Source organism: Engystomops pustulosus, chromosome 8 (genome assembly GCF_040894005.1).
Source record: "Engystomops pustulosus chromosome 8, aEngPut4.maternal, whole genome shotgun sequence".
Lineage (NCBI taxonomy): Eukaryota > Metazoa > Chordata > Amphibia > Anura > Leptodactylidae > Engystomops > Engystomops pustulosus.
This window is the reverse complement of record NC_092418.1, coordinates 35,833,821-35,860,347: the sequence shown is the minus strand read 5'-3', so window position 1 is coordinate 35,860,347 and position 26,527 is coordinate 35,833,821. Positions and strand designations below refer to the sequence as shown.

The following is a 26,527-nucleotide window of genomic DNA, read 5'->3' as shown; positions in this document are numbered from 1 at the left end:
ATGTGTCCTGTCTGCTGCTCCATTCAATAGTATGGAAGCGTTGGAAATTGCAGAGCACAGCTATAGACAGTAAACAGTCGTGAGAACGGGATCCTCACTCTCGGGACCCTGTGGATAGGGGATAATTTGCTAACTTGGTAGAACCATTTAAAGAAAATCAACCATCAAAATATATCATAAACCAGGGGCACTGACTGATAGATCCAGGCACTGTGACTGTGATAATCTTCTTATATTTGTTATCCATGGCCTCCTTCCTTTTAAAATCCACTTTTAATGTAAAAAATATGCTAATGAGCCAGACGGACTCTGGGGGACTTTACCAGAGCCCCTCAGTGCAGATGCTTTATAAGCTGTTATACTGTCTCACCTTCCCCTCCGTCATATGTAATCTCACAGCAGCAGAGGGAGTTTCTCTACACAGTGAGAGAGGGAAGTGCTCCTGTACATTGTAAAAGCCATTGAATCTGCAGCATAGAGTGGCTCTGGTAATACCCCTTCATTCTGGCTCATTAGCATAATTGTAAAAGTTGATTTTTAAAAGGAAGGAGGCCATGGATAACAAATAGAAGAGGATAACTGTAGTCATGGTGCCTGGATCTACCTTATTTTTTGGACTATAAGGCGCACAAAAAATCCTTTTCTCAGAAATCAAAGTTGCGCCTTATAGTTCAGTGCGCCTTATATATGAACCGTACTTACAGACAACAGCTGCCTTGAAGTGTGCACAGGTCTGCCACCTGCTGGTCATTCATCCTTATAATCAGGTGCGCCTTATATATGAACCTAGATGTTTTAGCAGTCATTTATTGATGGTGCGCCTTATTATCCGAAAAATACGGTATAAAAAAAGTGCCCTGGGTTATCATGATGGATTTTGATGGTAGATTTCCTTGATTTTGATGATAGAAAAATCTGTTTCGTTTTTCTTACTACTGTTACACAACCCTTTTTCAGTGGCGACTTTTGAGGGCATGGTTAATTAAACAGATGCAATAATATCCATAAAACATCTTTGATTTCCATCTTCCGACAGACACCAGGTTTTATTCCACAAAACAGAACTTTCCCTCCCTTAGGTTTCTGCACATTTTCCATACTCTGTTTCAGGGTTGATGTTTGGAGGTGCATTATTCACAGAAGTGTTAAGGGCTTAGCAGCGATTTCCCACCTTAATTTACTCACCAATCATTATTGTATTTGACTAAATCATTGTTTGGCATGTAATTAGAAACAATATGACAAGGAAGTGTATGTGCAGAGGCGTGCCAAATTTTATGCTCCAATTGGAAACATTTTCAGGGTGAATATTTCCTTATACTTGATCTGCACTATATATAGGGGTGCCCTAGTATATCTACATCTTACACAGACACAATCGGAGCATCATTGTGGAGCAGAAATCACTGCGGATCAGGACCTAACAACATGATCCTCCAATGTTTCATCATTTTGCTTCTTTGCGAACTGAGCTTTTCTGCTACTATTAGTAAGTATTATTAAAATATCTAGAAGCCTTTAGTTGACAACTGCAACTGCAAAAGATTTTTGTTATGCAAATGTATTCATTAGTTATCTAATGTTTATTTCATATTTATGAGCAACCATATAACTATTTGGACCTTCAAACTATAAGACTCTTTCCAGTAGGGGATTATAATATAGGAGGTTTGGCCGGTAGCCCCAGACCCAAACTTACTAGGGGGCCCACGGCCACCCAAACCACCCACCAAATTTTATACTCTGAAGGACCTTCACCCATGAAATCTCTACCTCTGTTCCTGCTCTCAATACACATATACACAAGAGTCATTTCAGGACCTTTTAGGTCCTCTGAAGGTCCTGAAACTGGAGATTCATAGCAGGCAAAAGGGAGGCTTCCTCCATTCCCCAAGAAACGTGATTCTAGTACCATATGTAGGAAGTGAATTTGAGACTTGTAGGAGCTAATATTCATACAGCCCAGGGCCCATGGTGGTCTTAATCCATGCCTGACTATTTCTACTGATATTAGATCATGCAGTATATTAAGGGAACATAGACCTTGGGTCCATCATACAAAATGTTTCTGTGGGTTTGCCACTGGCACACACAGGCTGCTACACTTGCCCCCCACCTTGATCCTGTTAGAGATAATGTGAAATAAAGTTTTATAAAGTAGTGTCAGTATTCAGAATGCTGACAAAGGAATTTCCTAGGAACATGATGGCTTTATGATTCCGGTATCAAATACCTAAGAATGGAGATTGAACCGTTTTGTGAAATTAAGGGGTGAGCACTCTTTGTACTATGTATTCTCTAATCCCATGCTGTAGGAAAATATAGCTATTTGGAATACAGGCAGTTTTTTTCAGTTATATTGCTTGTATTTCATGTCGAATGAACCTTCTAACAATTTACCTTAAATAAAATCCGAGCTACTGTTCCTCAAAGGTGGGTTCTCCATTCTTAAGACCCTCAAATATCTGGGTTTCAACAGTAAACACTGAGGAGCATTACAGGAGGAGCAAAACAGACTTCTGCATTTTTCAAGTAGATCATAGAAAAAAATTAAATATTGTGAGTTATACATTCATATTATGTGTGACATAAATATTGTGATTTGTTTCTGTAGGTCCAAATGGTTTTAATCAGCAATGCACATCCCAAACAGGTACGACATGCAGATCATCATAAACCATTCATTTTATATCTATATCAAGTTTGGACAATTCCAAATATAAGTCAAGTAAATTATAAACGAATCCCTTCGGTGAGGAGATATTGGGGCTCATTTACTTACCCGGTCCTGTCGCGATCCCCGATAAGGAATGTCCGATGAGGTTGAACTCTGCCGCGAATCACTAAGATTGTGCGCCCGATATCCTGCATGTGTCGCCTCCCCGCTCAGGTCCGCCGGAGTTCACCTTCTTCTTCCTGGTGCATGTAAGCGCTTGGCTTGCGACACACTTTCAAAGTTAAATCCCGCGCTTTGTCCATATCAGTCGGATCGTCCGGCGGCCTGCCCCCTGATTTGTGTCGCATGAAAGCTGGTGCCGATGCGCCAAAATCCTCTGCTAAATGTGGCGCACATTGGAAATCGTCGGACTATCCCACCAAACTGCGGCCGCAGGACCCTTAGTAAATGAGCCCCATTGACTCTATTCCCAGAAGATGTGTGTTGATACATGATACATAGACCATATAATAGACTGCCTGACCCACACACGGGCAGGAATAGGACCTGCTCTATAATCTGTGGTTCGGGCAGATGGCTCCCATACATGACATTGAAATACATAGGAGCGTGTGATATCCGTTGAAACAATGGATTCCACATGATCTAAAACAAAATTCCTGGGCAGCGGGCATAAGGCAGTAATGTAATTCCCACTCCTTTCTTTTTATCACAGTGTCCTCTTCTCTGACCTATGTGGTGGATGTAAGTGGCTCTATGAGTGATGATCTCTATCAGCTAAAACTGGTGAATAGGTGGGTTCTTGACAGAGTTTCAGCCCAATTTCCATGTGGTGTTCGCACATATACGATGGTGGAGTTTAATGATCCAGGTAATATATCTTGTAATATTTATTCTCTATTAGCTTGAAAATGAAATGAAAGGGAATCTGTCAGCAATTATGACCATACTGACACTATGGTATTAGTCCTGCAGATCTGTGTAACCATATCTTTGTGTGCATTGTTAGTAGCAGCAGGACTATGAAAAATGCATAAATAATCCAGGATTGTAGCTGGATTTAGAGAACTTTGGTGTACAGTCCCTCCTCCATGTGTAACTGCTGTAGGCATTTACACAGAAAATCTCACACCGGTGCACCGGAATGTTCCAAGCCCAGCTACAATCCTGGAATATAATGGCATGTTTCACAGTCCTGCTGCTACTAACACCACACACAAAGGTATGGTTACACAGATCTCCAGGGCTGCTACCTAACACAGTCCACAGCTTTGTATGGTATAAATTTATAAACTGCTAACCGATTCCCTTTATACAATAGCTGAATTTTCTTTTTGTTTCAGAAATTGGTCCTACCCGAGTCACTGGTTCACGAGCAGAGTTTGCAGATTACTTTAATAATCTGTATGCAAATGGAGGAGGTGACTGTCCTGAACTGGCTATGCGAGGTCTAGAGTTAGGCCTGAAGAGTTCACCTGACAACTCAGTAATCATGGTCCTGACTGATGCATCTGCCAAAGATTACAACGACACAACTTTAATGAATAACATATATACACTGGTCGCATCAACCAGATCCCAGGTAATAAGGCCAAACAAAACTTCTATATTGACTTTATCTTTACACATTAAATGGGTTGTATAGGAATAAAAAATGTTACATATATATGTGGCTGAGGGGGACTATATAAACTATAAACATTTTATACACCTGCGTAGCCACCCTTCGCTGCTGGGTCTCTATTAATATACATATTTCAGCAGTGATGTGGCAACCACAGTTGCATGTCTGCTAGAGCAGTAGTTCCAGGCTGTAGCAAGTGCTGCTGGGTTCATGATGTAACCCCAGCTAACCAATAAAGGGTGCAATGCACTACTCGTCAGTCTTAACTCCTTAATGCTAACTGACGGATAGAGCCCTCTTTATACAGACATGGAGTTTTCTGCATATCACAGCAAACACCCATCGCTAGCACCAATCACGGGTGTTTACCCCTTGATTGCTGCTGGCAAAGAAGCCAGTGGCATTTAAAAGAAGGCAGTGCATGGTTGAGATCGCCGCTCCCAGTGACGATATTGGGGAATGGCAATCGATTGTCATGACAGCCTTGGGTCTTTGTCAGACCTGAGGTTGTCTGGTTTCTGCAGATTCATTACAATGTACCAGTGGCGCATGTTCAGACCATCTAAGGATAAAGTACCCTAGAGGGTCTAAAAATTTGTAAAAAAAAAAAAAAAGAGAAAAAAATAATAATAATAAAATATCAAAAATTCAAACCGTTCCCCCTTTCCCTAGAACTCCTATAAAACTAAATAAACTGTATAAAATGACAAACATGTCAGGTATTGCTTCATCCCGATCTATCAAAATCGGCTATTGAACCGCATAACACAAAAAAGCGTCCAAATGTCCAAAACGCAACTTTTACACCATTTTACATAACATAAAAAATTACATAAAAAGTGATCAAAAGGTCGCATAGTCCTCAAAATGGTAGAATGAAGGATGCAATGAAAATGTCAGCTAATCTGACAAAAAAATAACACCTCACACGGCTCCGTACACCAAAGTATGAAAAATGTATTAGCGTCAGAAGATGGCGAAAAATTTTTATTTTTCGTATACATTGTTTTAATTTTTGAAAATGTATTAAAACACAATAAAACCTGTATAAATTTGGTATAACTGTGATCGTACTGAACCAAAGAATAAAGTAGACATGTCATTCGGAGCGCACAGTGAAAGTCGTAAAATCCAAGCCCACAAGAAAGTGACGCAAATGCGTTTGTTCACCAATTTCACCACATTTCGATTTTTTTTCCGGCTTGGAATAATAGATAACCTCACTGAGAAGTTAAATTTGTTATGCAGAAAATAAGCCCTCACACAGCTCTGCATACGATGAAAAATAAAAAAGTTATAGATTTTCGAAGCTGGAGAGCAAAAAAATGAACAAAAAAGGGCTGCGTTCTTAAGGAGTTAAACTTAACCAGATCGTCAAGCATCAAAGGGGAACGTTAGTGCCTAGTTGGAGCTTGTGCCACATTTATTACTGACGTGCACCACAATTCTTCAGCAGAACAAAGTGCACAAAAAAATGGTGCACAATTCCATAGCCGTGCAGGGGGCACCAGATTCATCAAGAGCGGGCACCAGTTTTGACAAATTTGGCGCATTCTGTCCTCGAACCTTGGGTTTAAAAACCAAGACAAATTAAGTAAATAGGGGTTTCTACAAGCCTCGTCTAATTCCCTCCATTGTGTTATTTGTCATTTCCAGGTTTTTTTCCTGATCACTGGACTGTGTGACGGCTTAGATGACCCACGGTATTTGGCCTACAGAGATGTGGCCTCAAGGAGCTTTGGTCATGTGTTTCATATCAACCTTTCAGAAATGAATAATGTAAATATGACCTTTAACATTCTTATACCTTTATTAATAATTTTATAGTATGTTTTAGTATAGTATGTTTGGGGGCCAGGGCAGGGGTGTCAATAAGCAGCAAATGTTCTTACTCTTCTCCCGTTTCCCATCTCCCTTCAGTACTTCTAGGCATCATGGACACAACCAAGCTAGAAGTGCTGAGGTGTCCACTAATCAGTGGCCCCCTTGGATCATTTTTGATATTATGACTTCCCGTTTTCTGAGGTGGCCACTTATTGTCCAAAACTGGGCCCATGTCTACCCCCAAAAAAAAAAAAAAAATTCTGGAAAACACCTTTGGGCACAAGAAGGGTTACTTAAACCCCTCAAGGTTCAAAGAACAAGTTGAGCTCGTAATTTAGCACTCTTTTTTTTTCTGTGAGACTATTATTGTCTGTGAGCACTCAGCTATTATTGGCAGCACCATGTATATGAAGAGAGCGCTGTGGCCTCTTCTGTCTGTTTAAACAAATACTTGTACATTTGGGATTTTTCTTTGTGTTGCTCTCGGCTGCCTGTTAATAATAATAAAAAATCCTGGACAACCCCTTTAAGGCAAAATAGAGTAAGTGGTAAGAATTGGGAGATATGGAAATCCCTGGTGTTATTTATATATCATAAATATTTTACAGGATATTCATGTCAATTTAAAGGAAGCAATTCAACCCAAGTTAAACAAAATGATACGTAATAAGCCAGTGTACTGACATATTTATAGCTTTATAATCTCTGAAAAATGATCATTTATTTTAGCAAATTGCTGCATTCATTGTGTTCATTTGAGGTGAGTCATTTGTAACGCACAATGGATAGATGACATTGTATGAATATATATATAGCAAGAAGATCTAGAGCGTCTATGATTCATTTCACATTGAATTTCACTAACAATGATTGTTATTTTTCAACAAAGGGGATGATATGGGCAGGGAATCGGGGGGGGGGGGACACTATAATTCGTCAATTCCTGTTTGCTCCAGCACTGAATTTTTAGTAGTATTGTTTGCTTACTTCTTGCCGCAATGATACCCCATACATGCACCTCCAGGCTCTTGGTTCTGGTGCCCATCTTCCGTCAAACCCTAAAAACCTCTAGATTGGTTTGTTCACCAAAGAATTTGCCAGACTCTTTGGCCATATATCAGGGAGGATAACCAACCACTGGGAAGTCTTAAACTCTTTTGTATTTGCCGTCATATACTTTTGTTGTTCACAGGTATTTTATTATTTGGATTTTATACTTTCAAGACCTGTCAATACCTCCAGAAGACTCTACTCTGTAGAGTACAGCGGTGGCTATAATTCTGGCCAGTTTATTGTTGCTGAGTTATTCAGTAAAGTCATTGTAATGACGGATGGATTGATCTCTGCAATATTTATACTTGGACCGGACAGTAAGTGGCTATTTATACATATGATTCATATATTGTAATAATTAACAATCCTTTATTCTAACATATCCTTTATTATAAAGAATAAAATATTATTCAAGATCAACTTCTGCAGGGTCATAATTTTAGGTACATTTGCATCTAGGCCCAGGAGCTTTATTGGGCCCATCGGACATCAATATCCCAAATGAGAAGAGCAAAATTATAAAATATACATTACAGGTGGGGTCCAGTAAATTGGTACAAGTTGATCAGTGTGCGTGCGACACTCAACATCCACAAGGGAACTTTTTGGTGTTCCACAAGGGAACTTACACTGGGGACACCTTGATCCCTCTGTATTTTAATGACAGTTTGGAACACTGTTCCCTCTGTCTCTCTCCTAAGCTGCCGTGATCAATAGATCGTCCAAACGCAGCAACAAACAACAAATTTGGACGATCTATGTAGTCCTGTGTTGTCAAGCAGTTAAGCAAACACTAATTGCCTAATATAGCTAAGGGAAAAGTCAGGTCAGTCCTCTTTTTTTTCTAATATATACAGGTTTTTGGAAAATTACAACTACCGTATATAAATAAAAATGTGCTGAAAACCTCTAACTCAGCTTATACTCCAAACTAAAAAAAACTTGTGGTCCCATTGCATACACCATGACGCCAGCCGCTTGCCAATATCATGTTGTGTGCGCCGCCATGGACACACACTATGATGTCAGCAAGCGGCTGACATCATGGTGAATGCGACGGGACTGCGAGGGAAGCCGAAGACGGAGCCAAAGCTGAAGACAGAAGACCTGCAGTCCAAACAGAGGTTTTTTGGGGGTTTTTTAGGCTGGGCCGGGGGCTGCTGGCTATATATGGGGTGGGGGGATTCACTGGCTATATACGGAGGGCGGCAAGCACTGGCTATATACGGGGGAGTGCAGGCACTGGCTATACATGAGGGAGTGCAGGCACTGGCTATATACAGGGGGCAGGCTGTGGCTATATACTGATGGGCAGGCACTGGCTATATACTGGGGAGGGCAGGCACTGGCTATATACCGGGGGGCCAGCACTGGCTATGTAGTGGGGGGCAGGCACTGGCTATATACTGGGAGGTGCTGGCTGGCCATATACAAGGGGCTGCTGGCTACATACTGGGGGCAGGGGGCTTCTGGCTATATACAAGGGAGCAGGCACTGGCTATATACAAGAAGGCTGCTGGCTATATACAAGGGGCATGCACTGGCTATATACAAGGGGGGTGCACTGGCTATATACTGTTGGGCACTGGCTAGCTATATACAAGGGGCTGCTGGCTACATACTGGGGGCAGGGGGCTTCTGGCTATATACAAGGGGGCAGGCACTGGCTATATAAAAGGGGCAGGCACTAGCTATATACAAGGGGGTTGATGGGGGCAGGGGGCTACTGGTTTTATGCTAGGGGGCAGGGGCTGGCTATTTACTATTTTCCCACCCTCGGCTTATACTCGAGTCAATAGGTTTTCCCATTTTTTTGGTGTTAAAATTAGGGGCCTCGCCTTATACTCTGGTCGGCTTATACTCACGCATATTTGGTATATCATTATTTTCGTGTTGCAGATGTCTCTACTGCTTGTTTTTTAATAGGTTTCTAATAGGCTTCTAATTTTATAGGTTTAAAATAGTATCTAATTTATTTCCAGATAATTTGATTCCAACGGAAACAGTTGTGTCTGAAAACTGGGGATCTGTGCATGTGGTCAAAAATCCTCCAAACGGAACATGGACAATAAATTGTGATGGAGCAGGAAGATATGCTTTGACTGTGCAAGGATTAGATGGTATAGTGCATGCTGATATTCTTATCTTATATATTTTGTGATATTTAGCTTTATGCTTGAACAGGATGTCTAATAATAGAACTTTACCTTTAAATAGCATTAACCCCTTAACGACGCACACCATAATAGTATGGGCACCCGGGTGCGGGTGCATTGAGAGGGCGCACAGGCTGAGCCCTCTCCATAGCCGGTAAGTCTTTGCTGCATATTGCAGCAAACACTTAGCAGTAACACCCGCGATTGGTGAAGATTGTTGCTCCCCATGACCTCTTCCGCCAGAAGATGGCAAAATAAAAAAAAATTGTACGTGAGGTTTTATTTTCTGTAAATGTATGAAAACATTATAAAACCTATACAAATTTGTTATCCCTGTGATCGCGCCGACCCAAAGAATAAAGTAGACATGTAATTTGGGGGCAGAGTGAAAGCCGTAAAATCCAAGCCCACAAGAAAACGGCGCAAATGCGGTTTTTCGTCATTTTCACTGCATTTGGAATTTTTTTCCTGCTTCCCAGTACATGGCATAATAAATTAAATACCATCACTATGAAGTGCAATAACAGAGTTATTTATTTGTAAAAATAAAAAAGTTATTGATTTTTAAATGTGGGGAGTAAAAACAGTAGACTCACATATTGGGCCGTGTAAATCACAGCAGCCATATGGGTTGGCCCAGTGAAATACAGGGAAAGAACCACAGCTTATGCACTGTCCAAAAACACATTCATGTGTATGGGACCCAATACAGAGGGAGGCTACGAGCAAGAAAGCTTATCTGGAAGGTTACTATAGGGTAGGTATTGTTCCTGGAGATCTGTGTAATCATACCTTTGTGTTTGTTGTTAGTAGTAACAGGACTGTAAAAAGTGAAGTTATAATTTAGCTCTGCAGCTCTTGAGAGGGCTCTGGGTGGGTCTGAAGTGCTTTCTGCTCTCTGCACTGCTGCTCCAAAGCCCCACCCCCCTGCTATGTGTAGGAGCTGTATCAGGATTTGGGTTGGATACTTACAACAGACATTCAAAGCAGTGGGAGGGGCTGTAGAACAGTTTATTGCAAAAAGTAGCTTTTCAGACTGAAAGACCTGTCCACAGCACTTGCAGGAGCTGCAAACCTGGATTAAAAGCTGACTTTCCACAATTCTGTTGCTACTAACTACACACTTAAAGGTATGGATACAACTTTCCTTAGGGCCAATACCTAACACTGTCTGCAGTTTATTATGGTCAAAACTAATGACTGATTCTCTGAAGATTTTCCATGTCATTACCTGTATTCAATAAAAATGTCCCCTCATTTAAATTACAGACAAGACAGATAGGATTACTATAAAAGATAACTCTTCTATATAATACACATTATTACATCACTACTGACAATAGACAATGTCACAGCTTATCTCCTCCCCCTCCCTGTACAATGACCTCTATATAGATAACACTGACCCATCATTACACCACTACTGACAATAGATGATGTCACAGCTTATCTCCTCCCCCTTCCTGTACAATGACCTCTATAAAGATAACACTGACCAATCATTACATCACTACTGACAATAGATGATGTCACAGCTTATCTCCTCCCTCTCCCTGTACAATAACCTCTATATAGATAACACTGACCCATCATTACATCACTACTGACAATAGATGATGTCACAGCTTATCTCCTCCCCCTTCCTGTACAATGACCTCTATATAGATAACACTGACCAATCATTACATCACTACTGACAATAGATGATGTCACAGCTTATCTCCTCCCTACTCAATGACTATGTAGCTAACATCACTGACTCATTATTGTACTCCAGGATGTTTTTAAGTATAGCAATAAATGCTGTAACCAGAGGTCAGGTAAGATGGACGCCCCCATAATCAGAATCAATCAGAAAATAGAAGAATGAACACAATTAGCAATTTTACGTTAACACGTTATCACGTAATATTTACACAAGATTTATAATTTTTTTCTGTTTCCATTTTCTTTCAGCAACAAATACTTCAGGTATGTAACCATCAAGCTGAAAGTAAATGTATTAAGATTAACTATTATGTTGGACACTGACTGTTTTCTGATTTATGCAGTGCTAGCTGTAGCTCCCGGCGTTGCCCAGGATAGTGAATAAATGCTCTTAGCTATAACAAACTAGAAATAACTAAAAATATTTTATCTGTCATTGACTGTCAGTCCCTGTCACAGCCTGTCCATCAGTCAGTCCCTGTCACAGCCTGTCTGTCAGTCAGTCCCTGTCACAGCCTTTCTGTCAGTCCCTATCACTGCCTTTCTGAGAGTGAGTCCCTGTCACAGCCTTTCTGTCAGTCAGTCCCTGTCACAGCCTTTCTGTCTGTCAGTCCCTGTCACAGCCTTTCTGAGAGTGAGTCCCTGTCACAGCCTTTCTGTCAGTCAGTCCCTGTCACAGCCTTTCTGTCAGTCAGTCCCTGTCACAGCCTTTCTGTCAGTCCCTGCCACAGCCTGTCTGTCAGTCAGTCCCTGTCACAGCCTGTCTGTCAGTCAGTCCCTGACACAGCCTTTCTGAGAGTCAGTCCTTGTCACAGCCTGTCTGTCAGTCAGTCCCTGTCACAGCCTTTCTGTCAGTCAGTCCCTGTCACAGCCTGTCTGTCAGTCAGTCCCTGTCACAGCCTTTCTGTCAGTCAGTCCCTGTCACAGCCTGTCTGTCAGTCAGTCACTGTCCCAGCCTTTCTGTCAGTCAGTCCCCGTCACAGTCTGTTTCTCTCTGTCTCTATCCATCTTACCTCACACATAAGTATCTTATACTCATTGCCTTTAGAAACCAATCAAAGCTCAGAGCTCATAATAATGATCTTTGGCAGAACAGCAACCAATCACTGCCACAGCAGCAGCAACAGACAATGGCTCCTGTATAGGAGGGTTATTAAGTGGATTTTGGAAAGCGTGTAGTAAAAATTTTGGCTCAAAACTTAGTCTATGATGTTCCCTGAGTCACAGAGTGTGGCTGTGCCAGGAAAGCTTATATTCCACATTTTGCCTACATTGTTATGTTTTTTTTTTATTGTAGAATGTAGTAGATTTCCTGTTGTATTTAACATTTGTGCCCGTTCGTAAAGTAAAGCAGCAGATGTATCATCTCAGTAAGGCACAACTATTGGCCCCCAGTACTTTAGCTTAATGGCTCTTAAAGGGAACCTGTCATCAGCAATTGGCTTAATAAACCACTGCCAGTGTATTGTCAAACAGCATAACACTATCTAGTTTTTGATCCTGTCATGACCCAGTGTGATGGCATCATCCAGAAAATAAACTTTGAAGTGAGAAGTAAATTGGTTGTATAAAGTCAAGGAGGAGGAGAGTTTAACAGCAAAGTCAAGATTGGGAGCTCTGAACACCTCCTCCTCTGTGATTGATATTGTGCATTTAACATCAGAAGATCTCATTAGTGATGTCTCTGGATGCAGGACCATCAATTACAGTGAAGGGGGCTTTCTGAGGAAGAGAGAGCTTGACTGCAGTGTTAAAATCTTCGCCACCTTAGCTTTTTACAACCATATTACATCTCACTCTAAAGTTGATTTTCTGGGTGATACCACTGCACTGAGCCATGAAAGAAACATGATCTGGAAGGTGTTGAAATGCTTGTACTGGTTGTGCTTCATTAGGTCAATTTCTACTGACAGGTTCCCTTTAAGCCATTTAGCAGAATCCTGGATCAAAGCATTCTTTAATATTTTGGAACGGGTGGAGTGAAGTATTTTAGGCTTGTTCAGTGTTGGCTGTGTGCCAATGGTTGTGTTAATATCCTCCATTACAACTTCTAGTAGAGCTCTGGGTTCATAAGAAAATTAAGAGGACCCACAACACAGCTAGAGAACTAGACCCTGAAATTACTCAGATCCTTTTATTTTAACCCTTTTCTCCCCTCTAGCTACCACTGACTGCTCTAAATGTCATCCCAATGCTACATGTGTAGAGTCCTCCGGCAGAAAGGAATGTCATTGCAACGATGGGTTAATCGGTGATGGATTTGTATGCCAAGACATTGATGAATGCGCCTATTCTTGGACCCACAACTGCTCTGGTACCTGCGTAAACACATACGGGTCATACAGATGTGAATGTGCACTTGGATATATCAAAAATCCATCAGATATTTGTGTCGATATCGATGAATGTTCTGATCGAAACCTTAGTTCGTGTCATCCACTAGCGAACTGCACAAACAACCATGGCGGCTACTTGTGTACTTGTCCATACGGCTATTATGGTGACGGCCATAATTGTGAAGTGAATGAGTGTTTGACAGGTGTTTGTGGTCAAAACATGGACTGTGCAAAGTCTAAAGGATATTATAACTGTTTTGAGCCTTGTTCTAATTATGTAAGTTTGGATGATCCTTGGAGAAGTATTCATAGAGGGTATGGCTATAACTGTGATAGCTGGTTATCCGGTTGGTACAGGTTCATAGGCGCAGGCGGTAATAGGATGACAGAAAGCTGCGTCCCCGAAATGCATTGCAATACTGATGCCCCAATATGGATTAATGGAACACATCCCCTGGAAGGAGAAGGAATTGTCAATCTTAAGGCTTGTTCTCACTGGAATAGAGATTGCTGTTATTGGAAAAGTAACGTCCAAATCAAGGCCTGTCCTGGTGGATACCACGTGTACAAAATAGATGGAGTGCCCTTCTGCCAATCAGCCTATTGTACAGGTAAAGTCCATTTACTATGATACTTTATCATTTCTCTTGTAGTAGAGCTGATTAATATAAAGTTACTATATTTTAGACCCTGCCATATCAAAAGATGAATGTCTCTGCTCAGAAGATGAAGAATGCAGAATAATTGATGGAAAAAACAAATGTGTCTGTAAAAACGGACGTGAAATTTATGGTATGTACAGATTTTTTAGAACTTTTTGAAAAAAGGGATATTCTGGTTAGTACAGATAACGCCTATACACAGGATTGGTAGTTCTAAAAGATCTCCATGTTCTTCGTCCAAGCACACTGATAGGTAAGGGTTGCAAAAATAGGTGTTGTCCGAGTCTGTAAGATAAAATAAAAAACTAGCTTCCTGTAATAGGGGAAGTCAGATTGAGCCCTGCCTGCTTGCCTCTGCGAATCCTAAGCGAAATGGCCCAACCACAAAGATGGTCCCACTATGCCAAAGTGGGGACACAAAATAGGACAAACAGACAAACACAAAAGAATAATCAGCAGCACCATAGCTACATAATTATTATTTATGGGAAACAGGGATTCCTTGCATCATGTATTACTACGATGCTTGAAGTCCCATCCTCAGCAGTGTGGTGGGTTCATGAAATCTAATTAGCATAAACCCCATTTTTACTACAGAGACGCGATTGTGTTAATCCAACCGTATATGTGAAATTTGAAGAGCCTAAAGTCACAACTACATCATAAAAGACAACAGTATTACTAAAGAAAGATGGCATTGAGGGGGTATGTTACATTTTTTGTGCTTCAAGCTATGCCTTTGGTAGTAGCCTAAAATATTATATTCTCCCTGAATGCCTTTCCAACACAGTAGTCTATAAAACATTTTTTTGCCCACAGTTCTTATATTTATAAGGCATACAGAAGTACCAGATGAGTTCATGCAACATCCCCCACCGGGCCTTGCCTTTTTGGCTTGGGGACAGCTGGATTCCCTTTGGTACCTGAGTGGCTGGCTGATCGCTGGCAGAGGTCGCTCACAGCCTGGTATAGGTAGCTTCTGGCTGGAGATGAGGAGCTGCTATGCAGTACTCCAAGATGGGCTCTGGTTTGGGCTCAGAGACCTGAAGGCAGAAAGACCAAAGACCCAAAAATTTCCACCCCAAGGATTTTTTACACACTTCCCTTGGGAGTGTCCAGCTCAGGTTTTGTACAAACACCAGCACCTTTGTGCAATATAAGTTTAAACATGACATCTGATTAGTCACAATAATTAACAACCATTACCATTAACACTGCATTACCATTTATAGACACCAGAGGGCTTACAAAGGTGATTAGTCTTTGTGGCATATATATATCTATTGGGAACATTATTTTGTAACACAATGCAGTGGCAGGGGCGTTACATTCATAGATTTTTATGAATTCTTTATTGAGGATCTTTATTTAGCTAAATGGGTGGGGACTTAATGATAAAAATATAACATAGGTAATGTTACAACATTTTAAATAGTAAAATGTGAGATGCGGTAATAAATTGTAAAGGTATTAGTGATCCACCTATTATAATGTTTATAATAATTTATGATTTGGATAGATATTGAAGATTTGAACCTTGACCTGCAGTGTGGAACAGAGAGAATCACAGCTTCTTTTCATACCTGCCAGCTAAGAAACCTTCACCTCAATGTTTCCAATATCCACCTCCAAGACAACACCTGCATTGGCTTTCCAGACATGAACAACACTGGAGTCATTTCAGCTACTACCTCTCTACAAGCGGGAGCATGTGGCAATTACCTGGTAGTGAGTACTGGGTCAGATTGGGAAATTAAAGTGGCCCTAACTTTTTTTGGAACACCCTAACCTTATAGAGATAAGTTGAGGACTATGGATGTACGTAGAGTTCTGTACAGTGCATATAGATGCCAATATATTGTAATTAAATACCGAATATATTGGTTTCCATTTTTTTGTGTTAAAATTAGGGATCTCGGCTTATACTCGGGTATATATGGTATATATTACTTTATCAAGTAAGATATTAATGCAAAGCATTTTATGTTTTACTTAGAATAATGGAACACATGCAACTTATGGCAATAGAATGTATATAAGAATGCAGACGGATGAGATCATTATAAGAAATTACGAAGTTGTCTTGGAATTTTCTTGCTCATATCCCTTGGATTTACAGCTGAGTCTGGATCCTCTAATACCAATTGTAAGGTAATACTATACTTAAATCTATTGTACTTTTATATCCCAACATGTAAAAGTAACAATACTTTTGTATGTCCAGAAAAAAAAGACAACAACTACAGCTACAACAACTTTTACATGGCGGGCGTAGCACAAGTTTGGCTGGAGAGGAGGAAGGAGGAATGCTGCTCACCCCTCCCCTCTCCATAGCAAGGCATAGTGCCTGGCTGTAAACATGGGAAAAGATAGAGCACGTTGTGCTCCACATTCCATGGCCAGACACCATAGGCTTCTAGGGGGACTGCTAACAGTAGGTGGACTGTGAAACTATCTTCTAATAGAGATGTAGGTTTCTATACTTGTACTAACAGGCTACTTACAATTTCAAAGTCCTCTGTATGGCTTCACTTTACATATCAAGAAAGCAGTGCAAACCTTTTAATAAATTACTTGATATCCAGGCACCAACACTGAAACTAGTGTTAGTGACTGCTAGTGACTGGCTCCAGAGTCAGAACCAGAGTTGGCTTCTGCAGGACCTTGGGAGCCTATTATCGGAAGCTAGGCCCAGCACATGATCCTGTGGCACGCTGATGGACGAGGCTGACACTCCAGAATTTCAATCCATGTTCTTCCCCTTAACTACTATTCTAAAATTTCACCGACTAAATTATCTAACTTTAATGATTGTAAAGTTTTAAAAACATTTGTAAACATTATTTTTATGCTTACATTTGAAGTGGACCCACTAAGCCCCAGTTGGATTGCCACTGGTCACACTGGGGTGCAGAGGTGTAGTCTCTGATCTTGACAATGTTGCCAATATTAGTTTTGGATTTAAAACAGTAGCGCAGCGTAAGAGCAACATTTATGCAGCCCGTTCAGCAGTCATCAACAGAATGTCAACATAGAGAGAAGACAAAGTAACAAACAACTTGGAGGTTAAGAAGAACAACAAGAACCAAGCAAAGATTTCAAAGGAAACTAACAAAGGGAGATGAGGTCAGAACTGAAAAATGAAATATGAAAAATAGACTGAAACAGACCAGGCTCACCCGGCAGCAGAGCACAGGCCCAAAGAGAACCACTGTTAACCAATGTACTGCAGAAGCAAAGACAATGTAAGGCAAGGAAATATACAGGGACCCGAGGAGGTATGTAATAAAATGGCGCTTGAAGGGGTTGTCCACTTTCAGAAAATATTTTATATTGTTTCTGTAAGGAAAAATTATACAATTTTCCAGGATACTTTCTGTATCAGTTCCTCAGTTTCCTAGATCTCTGCTTGCTGTTCTTCTATAGAAAGCTTCCATGTTTCTTCCAGTGGATAGAAATCTGTTCATGGTCTGTGATAGACATGCAGACGCACAAGTCGTTATATCACAGATAGTAATCAGAGCTGTGCGATATAACAAGCCGTGCACCTGTGTGACCATGGTCAGATTTCTATGTACCGGAAGTAAACATAGAAGCTTCCTATAGAATGACAGCAAGCAGAGATCTACAAAACTGTAAGGAATTGGTACAGAAAATATATTGGAAAATTGTATTACTGTTCATTACACAAACAGTATCAATTATTTGCAGAAAGTGGACAACCCCTTTAACCTACCATGGTCCTGGACTGATGGCTTTTCATGGATTCCATCTATGTATCACTTGATGATTAGTATATCATTTTCAGTTATTTTCTTATATTTACAGTTCAGTGATTGTGACAATTGAAGGTAAAGGGGAATTCAAGGCACAAATGGTCCTATATAAAGATGAGAGTTATACATCTAAGTATGAAGATGGTGGAATCGGACTGTCAACCAAAGCCACGCTGTATGTCGCTGTCTCCCTGGAAGGTGAAAACTCTTTTCAGTATGCTCTGGTGATGAAGGACTGCTTCGCTACTCCAAGCAAGGATTTTTATGATCCAGTGAAATATTATATTATACAAAACAAGTAAGTTTATATATGAATAAATGTAAAAGATTATGAATTATGAATATATATCTTAAATCTTCACTGCAATTCCCGGGTGCACATTATACCTATATATGTTTAGATGATGGGTGCACTGATTACATGGGCACTGTATGGGTTCACTGTGAATCACCATGTATGCAGACCATATAGCTGGCACTGAATTGTTTCTCTGTGACTGGCACAGTCTGGAAGCTTTTTGTGGTGAAGACTTTTTTGACTGACATTGTATGTGGGTTGTAAAGGTAATTGTAAGGTCCAAAATTACAGTGCCCCTCTTCCATAAAGGCCAGATTTATGCAGTGTACGACTGCTTGTTGTCTTATGGACAGACTCTCCCACCTCAGCTGTAGATCTCTGCAGTTCATCCAGAGGCCTCTTCTTGTGTCCAAATTCGTCTTTAAAAGGAACCTGTCATCAGGGACCTCATTTTCACTAAAGACAGGTTACAGAAGCCCATTACACTTGCATTGCAAATCTGCCTTTCTTCTTTCTCTAAGCATTTGCTTTACAATATAATTGGATGTTATAACTTACCTTGCACCCTGACAGAATCCTCTGTGTAGCCCCAGGGGTTGGGCTTTGGTTTGGATGCATATAAAAAAACAACACGTGACAGCTCAGCTCTTGGGGGCCACCATTCGTGCTACTGTTCGTGCTACCGTGCTCCTGTACAGCTCCTCCCTCTCCCACTGATGTCACCAGGCTGTGAACTTTGTGAAGGAGCAGGAGGGAGGAACTGTATAGGAGCACAAAGGTGGGGGCTGAGAGCTGAGGAGTCTGCAGCACAGACAAGTCACATGTTGTTTTTTGCATCCAAACGAAAGCTCAACCCCTGGGACTCCACAGAGGATTCTGTCAGGGTGCAAGGTAAGTTATAACACACAATTATATCGTAATGCAAATGCTTAGAGAAAGCAGAAATGCAGATTTGCAATGCAGCTGTAATTGGCTTCTGTAACCTGCCTTTTGTGAAAATGAGGTCCCAGGTTCCATTTAAACTTCTCCACAACAGTATCACGGACCTGCTTGGTGTGTTCCTTGGTCTTCAAGGCATTTTCCGGGAATATGAATGTCTGATACAAAAACCCATAATGCAATAAATAAATGAATATAACAAAACTCAATGTCATAAAATGAAGCCTAAACAGTTTGATTTTATGATTCACAAAATGTTATGGGCTTTCAAAAGTAGGCGGAATTATCACCAAGATGTGTGCCACTGGAAACTACAAGTCCCATGATCCTTTATTTCTCAGTATTCCCTCCTCCCTCTTGTGCCCTGCTCCCAGTGATGATGTAACAGACTGTACAATAGTAATGATGTGTAACTGCCATCACTGCACATCACTGAGATGACGTCTCACCACAACACTGGCCATACTGGATGCACTACAACCAACCCACTACAGGCAAACGTAGTTGTGATGACATGACCTGTCCAGGCAGGCGCAGGACATGTGATGTGGACATGTGACCAGCGGCCATCTTCTGTCCTGTGTCTGCTCCGTGTGGAGAAATCAAAGGACTGATTAAAGGGCCAGTAGCATTACATGTAATGCCTATCTGGCAGCAGTGCGTTGCTTTGCATATTGGCAGTATTACTACCTTATTTGACACGGTGACAACCACTCTCCCTGTGGGATTGGGCCGTTTTTATGTTGGCATTGTATAGGGTTATATGACTGGAGATAGATGGACTCTCCACTGAATAGATTAATTGTAACTGACACTAAATGGGTTCGTTATGGGCAGAGCTGTGGCTCAGGTTTTCTTTGCCGTTGGCAAATGCTGATCATCTGATTTCCCTCTTTTATATACAATAATAATAATAGCTCTTTACAGAACATGGGGGATGGATACAAACAAAATAAGACATAACAGAATAAGCAAGAGCTTACACTCCATTATAGCCCTCATATGGAGATGATATGACAGTGACTATTTATTGGTTTGATAATGGCTTAAATCAAGGTTCTTTGATCTGCATTATATGTGGTATTTGTGGATGGCACCAGGGCCGGTGCCAGCACTGGGCATACCTGGGCATGTGCCGGGGTCCAGAGCTGCTGGGGGCCATAAAAAAGAATCCATGGGGTGAGAGGGGTTGTATCTAATGAATCCATAGGGGGTAAGAGGGACTTTATATCAAATAACCATTTGGGATGATAAACTATGAATTTTTAATGCCGCCATGTGAGTTCACTGCAAAGTTGCCTTCTGCGGCACTGTCGCCCAGGGGCCTACTTAAACCTGGAGCTGACCCTGGATGGCACCATATGCCACTTAGGCAACGACTGCACTGCAATGGCCATTGTTTTGTAACGCTATTGGCTAGCAATCTCATGAGGTTATTTATTGACCACATTAACTATGACTATTATGGTGAGACTGACTTTTTGCATGTGGGCATGTGACCCTCTGCCATCCTGCTCAATGTCCCTAGACAAGTAGATTGAGATATAACAGTACAAGTTTTAAGAGTTCTTTGATTGCTGTATAAATCGTTTTTTTACAGGTGTCCTAATAGGAGAGATCGGACTATAAGTGTCAAGGAAAATGGAGTCTCCCAACAAGGACGCTTCTCTGTTCAGATGTTCAAATTCGTTGGAGATTACAACTCGGTTTATTTGCATTGTGAAGCCAGTATCTGCGATACCACACGGGAAATGTGTAAACCTGTAAGTAACTTATTATGATTATTCTTTTTTTTTTATTTACTACCATTATATTATGTCCTACAATCCTATTATCTAAATGTAAACCTTTGGCAATAAAAGAGTTAATGTTGATATACATTAAACATGGTGGTCTAGGATAGTTATGGGTTATAGGTTGAGATAATGGTTAAAAATGATTAACGATGATTTAATGATTATAGTTGATTATTATCACGTTATCAGCTGTTTATAGTGTTGGTCCTATTCGAGCTCCAATTCCTTTGTTGACTTCATGCACCTATGGAGTCATAATTTTTTATTTGTCCATCTGCAGCAGCCACCAGAAAGATAGTGATTTATACAGATACCAGAATAAATTCATTTGTATTGCACTGGGCTCCCCCTAGTGGTGGCAGACACTGTACAATTTTATGATACTGGTGACCTAGCCACAGTGCTATCGCTATAAGATCCAGGGAGGTGCAACACCCAGACCCTGACCAGGCTTTCTCCTGAACCAAAACTAAACAGCAGAGACAACTGAATGCAAAACTGAGCAGGATCTTGGCTGCAGTACCCTGGAACGGCCACTATAGAGTGGATGAAATCATCTTCTTACACAATCTTTAACAGTATAATTTTGACTCTGTAAGCTTCCTTGAACAACATTTAAACTGTTAAGGCCATGTTTTCTTCTACTGCACCTGTAGCCTAAAGTTCACCCCAGGAAGGTGGTAGTCGTTTTGTAAGAATATAGGAATAATAAATACAACTTTTAATAAAATCCTGTAGTATATAACATAATATCTGTCTAACAATTCTCTCATATAACTAATAATATGTTTTAAAAAACCACATGTTTTCTCTTCCAGTCTTGTTCCGGTTTACGTTCAAGTTTCCATCAAAATAACAAAGATGCATTTGTTTTGGGCTATGGTCCCATAGTGGCGTCAAGTGAGTATTGAAATTACTGAGAAGGAACACTCACCACAGAATATATATATATATTCTCGTAAAACAAAATAGAGGGAAAATCAATTTTCATCTAAGTAAAGCTAAATTAATCGTCAAAGCTATTATAATAATTATTTGAAAATTAAAAAAATAGATATTTTTTACATTGGGTCATTTATGTGAAACTCCTTTTTAAATAATTTATTTTGTTGTGAGACCTAAGATGATAAGCATCAATAGACTGAAATACAATACAACATACAATAATAACCTTACATCTACTGTAAGATCATTATATATGAATCTATTACTTCCTTTATCCATATGATAAACTAATATTCCTGGAAGTGTTCATATAAAATATAAATGATGCCTATACACAAATAAAAAGTATTTATAAACTAATTATGAAACATAATAATACGTTTCATCAAAATTCACAAGTTTGGGCTAATGACATCCTAATTTTCTGCTAAATATAAATAAACAAGTCAATAAATTTATCATTTTCTTTAATTTTTTTAATTTAAAAATGCAGCCAGTACCTTTTAAAAATATTTTTTGTTTTTGGCTTGTTTTGTTAATTTTTCACTTACCTCTATCCCTTCCAAAATTCCCTTCTCCCAGCTGCTGCAGGGGAATAAGGTGCGGTTTCATTTAGGACCACATAAGTGTAGTAGAACATGTGGACAAGGTAAGACATCGCGGCCCAATGTTGGTCAATAGAAAAAATACCCAAGGGTAAAAAATGCAAAGAATTATGAAAAAATAATTTCATGTTAAGCTTCCTTTAATTCACATGGTGAACCATAAAATAAAAGGCATTGGCCGTAAAGAGCTCAATGATTCTTCATGTATAAAATTCTAAAATCTGGTAAAATGAATATTAATAAAAAGAGGTATAATAAAAAAAATGCATTATCTTTAGAAATAAATTATCACCATTGTCCAAGCACTGGGACAAAATGCTACTACAGCATTAAATCAAAGATGTCACCTACAACTGTTTTTGTGTGCTACCATGTAGAGAAAAGGACATCTTCAATATGATGGGGTAATTCTGTGTAAGTTGTAGTGGTCTATGCTGTTGATTGTATAGTTGGCCATACACATTCATAAATTAGCCAACAGATATTCCTTTCTCCCTTCTATACACATGCACGCTCACCACTTACGTTCTGAATGGGGACACAATGGGGCACATTTACTAAGGGTCCGTCAGACGCATTTCCATCGGGTAAGTAAATGTGCCCCAATAACTATTTTTTACCTTCTGCAAATCCATCAGCATAATCCTTATCACATGTGGCATCAACCACGATAATACATCCCCATATTCAGTCGGTACGGGAAGTATTCAGACCCTTTTAAATGTTTCACTCTTTGTTTCATTGTAGCCAATTAGTAAGATCAAAATAAATCTACACTCTGCCCCCATTTCAACAGAAAAAAATGAAATGTAGATATTTTTGGTAATTTATTAAACAAGAAAAAAAATAAAATATCACATGGGGATAAGTATTCAGCCCCTTTGCTCAGTATTGAGTAGTTCAAGTTCCTCCAGAGATGCTCAATTGGGTTTTGGTCCGGCCTCTGGCTGGGCCAGTCAGGAATGGTCACAGAGTTGTTCTGAAGGCTCTGCTGTTATCTTAGCTTTGTGCTTAGGATCATTGTCTTGTTGGAATGTGAACCATCGACCCAATCTGAGGTCCAGAACACTCTGGAAGAGGTTTTCATCCAGGATATCTCTGTACTTGCCACCAGTCATTATGTCCCTGCCATGTGTCACTGTTGGGATTATATTTGGCAGGTGCTGAGCAGCGCTTGGTTTTCTCTACACATACCACATGGAATTCATACCAAAAAGTTCAATGTTCGTCGCATCAGACCAGAGAATCTTATTTTTCATGCTCTTGGAACCTTCATTTGTTTTTTTTTTTGCAAACTGTAAAGCCCCGACTGGTGAAGGGGTTCCAGTGATAGTTGACTTTGTGGAACTTTCTCTCATCTCCCAAGTCTTGTCTCCTAGATTGCTTAGTTTGACTGAACAGCCAGGTTGAGGAAGAGTTGTGGTCGTCCATACTTCTTCCATTGAAGGATTATGAAGGCCACTCTGCTCTTAAGAACCTTGAGTGCTGCAGAAATTCTTTTGTAACCTTGGCCAGATATGTGCCTTGCCACAATTCTGTCTCTGAGTCTCTGAGCTCTTTCGGCAGTTCTTTAGACCTCATGAAGCTCTGACATGCGCTGTGAGGTCTTATATAGACAGGTGTGTGCCTTTCCTAATCAAGTTCAATCAGTTTAATTAAACACACCTGGACTCCAATGAAGGATTAGAACCTTCTCAAGAAGGGTCAGAAGGAAATGGGCGGCATGCAAATTAAATATGAGTGTCACAGCAATATTTCAGTTTTTCTTGTAGAATAAAAAAAATCTACATTTCAATTTTTTTCTGTCAAGAATTTGCAGAATGTAAAAAAGAGCAAAAAAAAAGTGCAAAAAAGAGAACCTTTTTAATCTTACTAATTGGCTGCAATGACACATTCAGAAAAATGTAAAGGGGCCTGAATACTTTGCGAATTCACTGTATATTAAATGCAGAACAGAGCATATTTGTCTAAACATCATCTAATGTTTATGGCCAACTAAGGCTACACAGCAAAAATTACTACAAATATTGCAAAAAAGACAAGGGCAATATATGGTGTTACTGATCCATCATGATAAACCAGGGACACTTACTCATAGATCCAGGCACTGTGACTGTGATAATCTTCTAGTATTTGTTATCATTGGCCTCCTTCTATATCTTCTATATCAACTTTGAATATTATACTAATGAGCCTGAAAAGCTACTGGACTAGTTCCAGAGCCCCTCCGTGCTGTAGAGTCAAAGGCTGTTACAATGTGCTGGAGCATTTTTCCCCCTCCGTGTGCTGAAAATTCCTCTGCTGCAGTGAGAGGAAAATGGAGCGGGGAGTGCTGAGGGAGCTGAGAGGAAATTAAGACAGTGTAGCCTTGGAAGCAAGAACACGAGGGGCTCTGAGAACCACTTCAGGAGCCCCTTAGGCTCGTTAGCATAACATATATAAGAAGATTATTAGAGTAATGGTGCCTGGATCTGTAAGAGGCTTGCTTTTGATGGTAAATTTCCTTTAAATCCATTGCAACATTTTGTATAGCAGCCTGTCACATTCACTTGCAATAATGGTTTCACGTTACCATATTCATAAAATGCATTTTATGATATATATCATAATTATATTTTTATATCATTTAGGATCAGCTGATGACTCAACCTCAGATGCTACTGGTAGGTTCCTACGCTACTTTATATATACTGTATACATGTAAATGGGGGACTGGTAGAGGGCATATGTCTTGGATAATAGCTCTAGCTTTTTAATAAGTCACTGGAACTGGTTAGTTTGGCGGGATAACCCCCATAATATAATGTTTTTGGTGGTTTTTTTTTTGCTTCCTGCAACTCCTGCCTTTCAATAAATATAAAGACACAGAACCCATTGTGATTGACCGCTCCTCATTCCTTACCTGCTCCCTGTGTTGTTTGGATCTATGAGTTCTGGCATAGTCACTATTGAGGCCGGGCTCTGAGATCACATAAGAGTCATGCCCACCCATTCCCAGGCTGCTGGTTATAGTTATATTTACCTAGCTCCATGTCTTTCTTCTTACTCTGATCATTATGTTCCTGGTATCCTGACCTTGGCCTTAGTTCACACTACTCTTCCATTTTTTGTGGTTCAGTACTGCGTTTGCCATGTTGTGACCTGCGCCTGGTTACTATTCTTATCTGTTTCTATTGATTTGTCTTTGACTGCCTACTTTGCACTTTGGCATAGGGAGGGATTGTCGACTCAGAAGGGGTTGTGTGCACAGAATTAGAGCTCACTGCCTTCTCCATCTCCTCTATATACAAAGATCTAATCTAAAGGGAATAATATGCATAATCCATTACAATTGTCACAAATTTTTTAAACTTTTTTACAGGAATTCACGCACCGTGGACCACACTCCTTCTGTCTCTGCTATGTTTCAAAAACTTCTTCTAACCACAGTGTGATGTTCACATAATAAGGCCCATCAACCTAAATTCTCCCCATGTACCGCGAGGCCCACTATTCTGCTGTTTTCAATTTCGCTGTATGATAATAGGATTATTAAATTGTCACATCTGTATAACCTAAACCTACATTCTGTTATTTGCTTGTTTTTATACTACTGTAGGTAAAATCAATAAAATATTGTGAACATTGTTTCATGGATTTATTTGTTTATTTGTGCAGTTTTTCATGGCTATGATACAGTGTATTCATCTGCAGTTGGTCTAAGGCCAGCGGCACATGACTGGTCGCTCCATGAAAAGTGGAACGGTTAAAGTGCAGAGGATGGGACTCTGTGTAGCATAGTGATATATGATACTTGGAGTCCCTTTTATGGAAAAGCAGCGCCAAACTGTGATCATGTTTACACTGTGGTCAGTACAACCCCTTTAACAGTGAAAATGCACAATTTTTTTTAGGAACCATTTGATTTCATGCATTATGAACTAAAAAAATCTTGAGAATACTGTAGCTACACTGATGCAGAAATCTTCTTTAATGTCTGGGCTTGGTGGTTTTGCTGAAAAACAATTCTAAAATTATGATAATGAAGCTCTGTCGCTTCTGTGCTGGGGCTCAGGGCTTCTCCTCTTGCACTACTTCAGAGAATGAGGTTATCACTGTGTTCTGCCTGACAGGCAGAAGTAATCAATCG

At 40.1% G+C, this 26,527-nt stretch overlaps 1 protein-coding gene across 3 annotated transcripts; it reads left to right on the top strand.

The window, feature by feature from the left end:
* The first annotated feature begins 1,332 nt into the window (after nucleotides 1–1,332).
* On the top strand, nucleotides 1,333–26,034 carry LOC140075131 (uromodulin-like). Of its 3 annotated transcripts, none has more exons than XR_011849352.1 (18): nucleotides 1,333–1,489; nucleotides 2,615–2,653; nucleotides 3,393–3,548; nucleotides 4,021–4,259; nucleotides 5,958–6,080; nucleotides 7,318–7,495; nucleotides 9,161–9,298; nucleotides 11,291–11,305; nucleotides 13,203–13,988; nucleotides 14,065–14,169; nucleotides 15,559–15,767; nucleotides 16,036–16,190; nucleotides 17,868–18,113; nucleotides 20,653–20,815; nucleotides 21,667–21,748; nucleotides 22,385–22,442; nucleotides 25,029–25,061; nucleotides 25,760–26,034. XR_011849352.1 is itself a non-coding variant. In XM_072120645.1 (17 exons), exons 1-17 carry the CDS (start codon nucleotides 1,429–1,431, stop codon nucleotides 25,819–25,821), a joined length of 2,790 nt encoding a protein of 929 aa, XP_071976746.1. In that variant the 5' UTR covers nucleotides 1,333–1,428; the 3' UTR covers nucleotides 25,822–26,034. The 3 variants fall into 3 exon arrangements, 1 of the variants encoding a protein (XP_071976746.1); XR_011849351.1 differs by having other exon boundaries at nucleotides 22,376–22,442; XM_072120645.1 differs by lacking the exon at nucleotides 22,385–22,442.
* Nucleotides 26,035–26,527: the final 493 nt, after the last annotated feature.